Here is an 8,701-nt window from a genome sequence, read left to right as displayed (position 1 = left end):
AAAAGAAAGAAAGAAAAGAAATAGTGTATACTTGAGCTGGACATGGAGTACTACTGCATGTCTCAAATCCCAGCTCTCAGGTAACATTATGGGGTCATCACACCAGAGATGACCATTCAGACATAGTTTATAGCCAATTCAAAGTCTTTATTCCAACTGACTTGGTCTATACTCAGGTATGCCAGACCTAAGCATATCCCAAAGCTTTTAGACCAAAGGACTTTTAAAAGACAAAATCACATCCTGGTATCTTGCTCAGTAGAGCTGCAGGGGGATGTTTGCACAAACAAGCGGCTTAACTGAAGCTAAGGTAGCTAAGACATCTTGTCCTTTAGTTTCTAGAATAGAGTTGGGTAATTTTCCATGGATTCTCCATCAAGGAGATCAAATTGTAGTTAAGCCTGAAATAACTCCAGCAAGAGCACAAGATGGAGGAACCTCTACACTGTCTTGCACTGCCATATTCCACACTGGTCCTTTGGGCAGGAGGCAAATCTTTACTCATTCTGTTATAACGAATCATAATTGGTCTTACTTGCCAGTACCTTAGTTGGCTATGCAGTTGAGGATGCAGGGCCCCAGCATTAGCTAAACCAGAGTAAGCCTCAACAGTCATAGCAATGCTAACAATAAGGTAGTTAGCCATGAGGACCAGGTAGTTGGAAAGTAATACCAATTATTTCATCTAACTCTCCTCCTTTTTTTTCTTTCTTTGAGGTTTTATCTAATCACAGCCTCTGGAAGTACATCACTACAGCAAGGATGTACAGCCTGTGGTGGCTCATGAGCCTGAGGGAAATGGAGCACTGCCTTGGAGGCAGCTGAGTTATTGCATTGAATACTCCAAGACAGCTTACTCCCCACTTCCATTTTAGATCTGTTTCTCCAACCAGCAGAACTCACAGAAACACTCTGAAAGAGACACATTCATGCAGAGAGACACATAGTAAAAACCTGGTGTGGCTTCCACACATTCATATACCTGAACAGACTAGGGGAATCCAGTGACATCTCACACAAATCCTAGACACAGGATCTATATTGCGTTCAACCTCTCCTCTTGTGTCTTAACCAGATAGAATCTTTTATAATAGACCAGGGGTGTTTAGACCAGATGACATTTGATTTATCTTTTGGATACCCGTGAAACGCTTGGCAGGAATCCATTAGAGAGGATTTTCTTGGGACCCTGATCATGTCACGGTGTATATTCTCTAGCTAGTGCACTCTTGCCTGCTCCTGGGATTCTGAGGCCCCTAAGTGTCTGGGTCTAGTCTGGGGATCTTTTAGGGTCTCCAAAGTACTTTGGGGAGCTCACTAGAGATTATCAATTAGACATAGTTTATAGTCAACTGAAAGTCTTCATTCCAGCCAACTGGGACTACACTCAGGTATTCTGGACCTCCCCAGTGTTTAGACCAAGAGGTGTTTATAGGCAAATACAAATCCTGGTATTTCCTAGCAGTTTAACAGAAGCTATTTGCTGTGGGTGGGGGTTCTGAGCAGTCAACCATTGGCTTTGGGTTCCTAGAATACAGTTAGGTAATTGTCCATGGGATTTTCCATCAAGGAGATCAAATTTCAGTTAAACCTAAAATAACTCCAGCAAGAATACATTATGAATACCTATAATGCCTTGCCTGTCACAGTAGCTAAGGCATCAAGGTTTGGTTTATATATGGAAACCCTGTCTCAAAAATGGAGAGAAGGGGGACAGGAGCAAGTGCATGTTAGTGACAGTGCTGTTAACTGCCATGTTTACAATCCTAGCTTGAACTGCAAGTACCACAAAACAAACCTACAAAAACCAAATAGCTGAGTTCCTGAACATGAAGACAAACTGTGTGTGTGTGTTTTAATAAAAATACTGCATTCTATTCTCTCTAATCTTTTGGAGTGTGTACAGGTAATAAATACTTGTCAATCCTCTGCATCATACAGGAGTTTATTCCCTGTTTATCTAAAGATTTTCATGTAATATATTTTGATCATGTTTTTCTTCTTGAGTTCTTTCCAGATGTTTCTGTCCCTCTTCATACTCAACTTCAGATTCGTTCTCTCTCCTTCTTCCTAACCTCTTCCTTTCTCTCCAAAAACTCAAAAGATGAAAATCAAACAACCAACAACACAAAAATTAACACTGACACTATTGCACAAATATTTCCTACAGGCAAGCAATGTTGTAAGTTGTAGGGTTTATAGCTTGGTGGTACTGATCTCCATTCTGTGCAGAATATAGTGGATCTTGTGAATTTGAGGCCTACCTGGACTATATAACGAGTTCCATGTCATAATGAAACCCTATTGCAAAACAAAACCAAAACCAAAACAACTTATTGTGCCAGATAGGAATTGTGTAACTAGACTAGCACAAACAACAATTTTTAATTTAATTTAACTGAAAAATTTTGAGGTGGATTTTTACTATATAACCTAGTTTTGAATTTGTAATACCATCTCTGCCTCATAAGTTCTGGGACACTAACTGTGTGTTGACATGCCTGGCTTACCTTTTGTAAAACTTCTGTTGATTTAAGGAAAAGGAAACTTTTTGTTTGTTTGTTTGTTTTCGAGACAGGGTTTCTCTGTGTAGCCCTAGCTGTCCTGGAACTCACTCTGTAGACCAGGCTGGCCTCGAACTCAGAAATCTGCCTGCCTCTGTCTCCCAAGTGCTGGGATTAAAGGCAAGTACCACCACCGCCTAGAAAAGGAGACATTTTAACTCAGTGAGAAAGTAACTACTTTCTGTTTAAAAAAAAAAAAAAAAAGTCTTGTGTGAAAATGATTTTGAAAATAGACACTGGAATTACCTGATTTTCTTGACAAGAAAAACTCCAGCTGATGTGTGGAAGTAGTTTTTCTGGCTGTCAGGGGCATTTAATAAAAGTGCAAAAGTGTAAGACTTTCTAATTAATTTGAAAACTGACTGATCTTGGGAGAAACAGAAGTGTGCCAGACAAATTTTAAATAATATTTTTTCTTTCTTTCTTTCTTTTTATTTTCTGCCTGTAGTCAAAGGCAGGAGAAGCACCTCCACTTTAGGATAACCTGGACAAGGATAGTTTGGATTAGTGAGTACAGGCAACATGGTCTACAGCTTCCCTTTTTGTTTCTAGTGTTATTGGGTATTGTTTAATCTGAGAGATAACTGTATCTTCTGATTGGAAGCAGCTAAGAGATATTCTTTTGACAGAGGGTAAGAAACCAAAATTTTGCTAAGTGTCTGTTAAGTCTGTGACTCATCAGTGACATGACTATGGTTTTTAGTTTATGCAAAAGGTCTTGTCTCAGTCACTTGTCTGATAAATATTGTTTGGGCTACCTCCAACAACTGAGAGCAATTTATACCTTTAAAATTTTCTAACTTTGATAACTTTTTAAAATAATCTGAGGTTCACTGGGTGGGAAAGAATTTTTTTTAACAACTGTCTTTAATCTTTCTAAAGAACAACCTAGTGAATTTTTTTGAAGTCTCGTTGGTCAGTGTTGGACAGAAGGGAAAATCCATTCTAAATAGCTCATCCAGGAACTGGTGAGTTTGTCTTTCCCCAGCAATTGTATCCAGCAATAACCTGGTTTTCATAGCAAAAACCTCTCAGTAATAGCTAAATTTTTTGGTATAGATTGAAAAGTTCAGCCCGGGGGTGGTGGCGCATGCCTTTAATCCCAGCACTTGGAAGGCAGAGGCCAGCCTGGTCTATAGAATGAGTTTCAGGACAGAGAAACCCTGTCTCGGGGTTGGGGAGAGTTCATTGTACATATAGACTTCACAATTCTAGGCAATAATAAAAAGAGTAAACCATATGTTAAAAAAAATAAAAAACAAAACAACAACTAACAAAACTCTCATTCAAGTCCAGAGAAAGGTGAATAGATCACTTTCCTCTGCTGGCATAATACGACCTCACATTTCCATCACCATGCTTCCAGTGCTATGGCTGATGGTGTCCTCTCAAACCAGAAATGAAATTGGCCTTTTTTTTTAAGTTGCATTTGTTAGATATTTTGTAACATGAACCTCAAAATAACTCCAAATTTGCAGTTCTACTAGTGCTTATTTATACAAGAAAACTTTAGGTCCTTTGCAAGGTAAAGACCCACATTTGCCAGCTCTTCAATCTATTACCTATTTAATGTGTAAACTGTACTATATGTTTTTTAGGTACTTATCTAAGGTGTGTGTGTGTGTGTGTGTGTGTCCCTGTTGAACCTGTCGAAATATTTTAGTTTTACATTCTAGCTTTGTTCTTCCATAACTCTTGACTTTTCATGACATAATAGTTTTTAATAAGGCATATGTCAAAACAGAACTGATAGTATTCAAAACTATAAGTTCATACAAATATGTATCAATTTAGTCTATACTGTGACACTCATCCTATCCCTTTTTTATAGTGGAACCTACTTCTTCCACATAAATGTGGCTCCTACTGCTCAGATTATAACAATTTGGTTGTTCAAGTTGGTTTATATAAGAGATCTCTCATCATTAATATTGCCACATTCTCTGTAAAGATGAACCTCAACCATCAACATTCTGGCTTCCCACTATATGAATCCCAATTTACTCTTTGGCAGACTTTACTACCCATAGCATCAGTTTGATGCCTGTATCCTGCCCTAACTAATTGAGTATCTTGTCAAAAGAAGAAATGGAAAGGGGAGTGGAATGGAAGCCAATTGCAGTTTGAGGTTGATGAAGAAAAGTTAATGATGTAATCATGGAATATTTTCTCTTGGATTTGCATCATGGACTGTATTCTTGTGTCTTTGTTCCCTTCAGTTCTGATGTGAAAATTGCCTTTAATTAGAGCAGCTGTGATCACCCATGTGTGATTGTCACGAAATTGGGTCTCCCCTCCTAGAGGGAGGAACAAGTTCCTGAGGCTCACAGGGCTCACTACCCTTCAGTAACTCATCCCAAGGCCCCTCCCTCTCCTCACAAAAGTTACATGAGGGGTAAATCATCAACTCCAATAAAATTGCACTGGTAGATGTGTAATTTGATCAGACAACTTCCAGGGGCTTTAGCTGCCTTTGAGCACCCAAATTCCTACAAATAACCCAAATAAACTCACTGCTTTAAAGTTTCTTGAAGTGTCAACAGCCTTATCAGATTATACCATTAGAACCCTGTCTTCACAGCATATCTAATCATGTTTATGCACATTTGTATTGGAAGCTCAACCTCTTGTTATTAAAATAAATTGGACTAGTCTACATTTGTTAGGAGAGGCTTAAATGATTTTCCTACTACATTGCATCAATATAACTGTTGTTAGCTAGATCCAAATGATGGCTTCTACCAATGCATGAAGATTATACAAAGATTATACTTCTACCACCATTTATATTCACATCATTAGTCTAGTGTGTTTTAGGTTACTTTATACATTCTTTTTTTCTCACTTTTTCCTAATGACAGTTGTTTTTAAAACTCTTAGTAAACTGAACAGAAGCTAAAATTTAAGATACTGAGATAACTTCAGTTGTTTTGATATGGTGAATTTGAAATGTTAGAAAATGAGCTTGCCCCTGTGGACTGGGGGTATGGAGAACAGTATTAGTTGGCCCCAGATATGCTCTCCATGGTACTTGAGTTGATGTTCCTGCCCTGGCTCCTTTGTCATTACTACATCTCACAGGGATTTCGAGATTTCTCTAGTAACAAAGATTCGAGTCACATAAAAGCATTAGCTGTTTTGTTTTGCACGGACATTATCTTCTTCAGTTAACACTCTCATTTTAGAAATTGATGCTGCTGTCATCTGGTGGTTCTCAGAAACATGTACATGGATTATTCCTTGAGAATTTGCTTCTTCCTGTGGCTACAGCAGATACAGAGTGGCTGGGGTCAAATGGATCTGAATTTGAACCCTGACTCTGCAGTTTAGATTGTTTTGTGATGTTTGAAATGTTGCTGAAACTTCTTTTTAAACCTCCATTTCCCCATCTTATTAAAGTACAGTAATACATCCCAGAGTCTGGGGCAGATCAGTGGTACAACATGGCCTTAGGAAGCCCAAAGAAACAAAAATTGTGTCTCTATATATTGTGTATGTATGTATATGTATGTATGTATGTATATATAGCCTGGAATAAGTAATACAAAACTAGAACATGTGGTGGGCATGTAGCATAGAGGACACTCAGTGAATGTTCTGTTTCTGTGCCGATTTTTAAATTTCATTCTTAAAAAAATATTTTTTAAAATTTTGTGGATGTTTTTTATGCATGTATATTTGTGTACCACATGCATGCCTAATGCCTATTAAGGTCAGAAGAGGGCATTGGATCCCCTGAAACTGGAGTTACAGACAGTTGTCAGCCACCATGTAGGTGCTACAAATTGAGCCTGGGTCCTTTGGAAAAGCAGCTAGTGTTTTTAACTTCTGAACCATCTTCCCAAACCTTGAAACTTTATTTTATATCATAGATGCAAAGAGGAAATGGTCAGGTTGCACATCCATTTGCTTGATGTGTTAGGTTCAGAACCTTTTGTAATAAAACAGACTAAGAGGGAAGTAGCAATTTCTATTTAGGGTTTTCTTAAGTGTTAGCTTGTGTTGTCAGATTTTTAGAATTTAAACATTAATTTTTCTGACCCTGGATGCTGACTTGGGTATGTGACCAATTGAAATCAGAGCAACCAAATGGAGAAAGTAAGTCTAAGTTTCATGTAGTCATGCTGGCCCAGTAAGTCTTCTTTCAAAAGAAGACTAAGCAACATAGTGTTTCTCTTTTATTGTATAGACATGGGTTGAATGCTTATCTTAATGTAGTGCTTGTGTGAATGTGTATGTGTGTGTATGTTTGCATTCACGATAGTGTGCAATGTTGGGGTCACAGGAGCATGTTAGCGTATCACTTGCCTTAATACAGGGTTTCTCACTGAGTCTGGAGGTAGATTGGTAACCAGCAAGCTCCTGTCTTTGTCTTTACATAGCTGGGTCGGAGGTGCTGGCTGCCACTGTGACTTTTCCGTGGTTTCTGAAGTTCAGCTCAGGTCGTTATGCTTTCACAGCAACAGCTCTTACTTACCCAACCGTTTGTTCAGTCCACTGTTAGTCAAAATTGTTTGTTTGTTTCTCCAGCCTCTGTTCCAAGCCTAACCCATCTTTGTCGTTTGGAAATTCGGGCCAATCTAAAAGCAGAGCACCTTCATTCTGACGTTTTCATCCATCAGCTGCCACTTCCCAGAAGTCTGCAGGGCTATTTGCTCTATGAGGAGGTTTTGAGAATGAATGAGATTCTAGAGCCAGCTTCTAATCATAATGGAGAAATCAGCGAGACCACCTGACACAGGACTTTGAATTCTATTTAGTCACAAAAGATGGCTTGTGTGATTGTTTGGATTTTGGGATTAAAGGAAATGTCAATGTTTACAGCTGTTTTTTCCATTTTGCCTCTTTCCCAATATTGTGAACCTTATTCGTCTTGCCTTACTCAGTTTTATTTCCAGTGCACTTTGTTATAAACTGTTTGTTTACTTGACCATTTTCTACTTTATTCTGCTAATAAACTATGATACTGTGGTGCTGGATGTGACTTCTTTGTACTTAGGATTCATGTTCACCTGTGCTAGAAGCTAAGGATAGAATCCATAAACTTCCCCGGAAGAATTTATAACATCTGTACTTTTGAATTATGTATCAAGGTTATTATTTTACTTAGGGATGAATATCTTCAAAAGATATTTTGAAAGATATTTATAAAGAAGAAAATTTCCTCCATGTTATAATCTATTTTCATTTCTCAATTCAAACATTTTTATGTGGTTTTGATACTCTTGCATTTTCACATGTAAATTCAGGGGTAACTTTTTTTTTTTAAAGAACATAAAAAGTCAGTCATATTGTTGATCTCTCACCCCCTAGGTTCGTTCTTTATACTTTTTTTTGGCAAAAGATACCTCATTTTTAGTATGCAAAGACAAGAACACATCTAAACTCAAAGGCATATACAGCATAAACAATTTTATGTCATCTTTAGAAGTATTTTTACTGCACTTAGAATATTAATAAAGAAACCTGAAAGGAACATTCACATAGCATTATCTATAGAGAAAGAATGGTGCACATTTCAGTAATTTAATGCTAAGTATAATAGTCAGGCTTCATTCAGTTCCAGAATAAGAGGGCAGCTTTGTTCCTCTTAGTCACCACTGGTCAATTATATCACATCAATATAATGGTTTTCTTTCTTAATATCTGGATGCATTTTCAGATCATGGATGTAATATGGACCTCAATACTGCCTTGTGAATTGTTTCAACTTTTATTTAAACCTCTAGTCAAGAAAAATCAACCATGATCAAATCAGTTATCTAGGGAATTGGAAACTAGCCTTAAGAAGAAGGTACTAGAGTGTTGCTGTCCTGATAGGTAGCACAGGCTGGTTTCCACAGGAGCAAGCACCTGTGATTGAATAGATCAGCTGCGCCCATCTCTGCCAGGCCCTTGAAAGAAGTATAATGAAGATGGACTTCTTGACAACTGATGGGGAAGACAAGCTCATCTTTACATTCAAGTCTAGTTTGGTGAGGATATAAAGTTAGGTATTGAAAACCAGGCAGAAATTCTTATAGTTCTGTTTAATAAAGACATTCCAAAAAATATTTTAAATTTTTTTATTAGGTGTTTTCTTGATTTACAATATCTCCTTTCCCAGGTTCCCCTCCAAAAGAAAAAAAAGAAAAAAA

General features: G+C 37.7%; 1 protein-coding gene across 5 annotated transcripts in view; it reads left to right on the top strand.

Annotated features, from left to right (window-relative positions):
* Asb3 (ankyrin repeat and SOCS box containing 3) overlaps positions 1-7,535 on the top strand; it is a 98,657-nt gene extending 91,122 nt beyond the window's left edge. For all 5 annotated transcript variants that reach the window (XM_031341989.1, XM_031341988.1, XM_031341992.1 and 2 more), the window contains one exon: positions 7,095-7,535. In XM_031341989.1, coding sequence (XP_031197849.1) covers positions 7,095-7,300 — 206 coding nt within the window. In that variant the 3' untranslated portion in view covers positions 7,301-7,535. The remainder of the gene's footprint in view (positions 1-7,094) is intronic.
* The last annotated feature ends 1,166 nt before the right edge of the window (positions 7,536-8,701 follow it).

This window comes from Mastomys coucha, unplaced genomic scaffold (assembly GCF_008632895.1).
Source record: "Mastomys coucha isolate ucsf_1 unplaced genomic scaffold, UCSF_Mcou_1 pScaffold22, whole genome shotgun sequence".
NCBI classification, from domain to species: Eukaryota; Metazoa; Chordata; class Mammalia; order Rodentia; family Muridae; genus Mastomys; species Mastomys coucha.
Note: the sequence above shows the minus strand (reverse complement) of the source record. Positions and strands in the feature narration are given on the sequence as shown.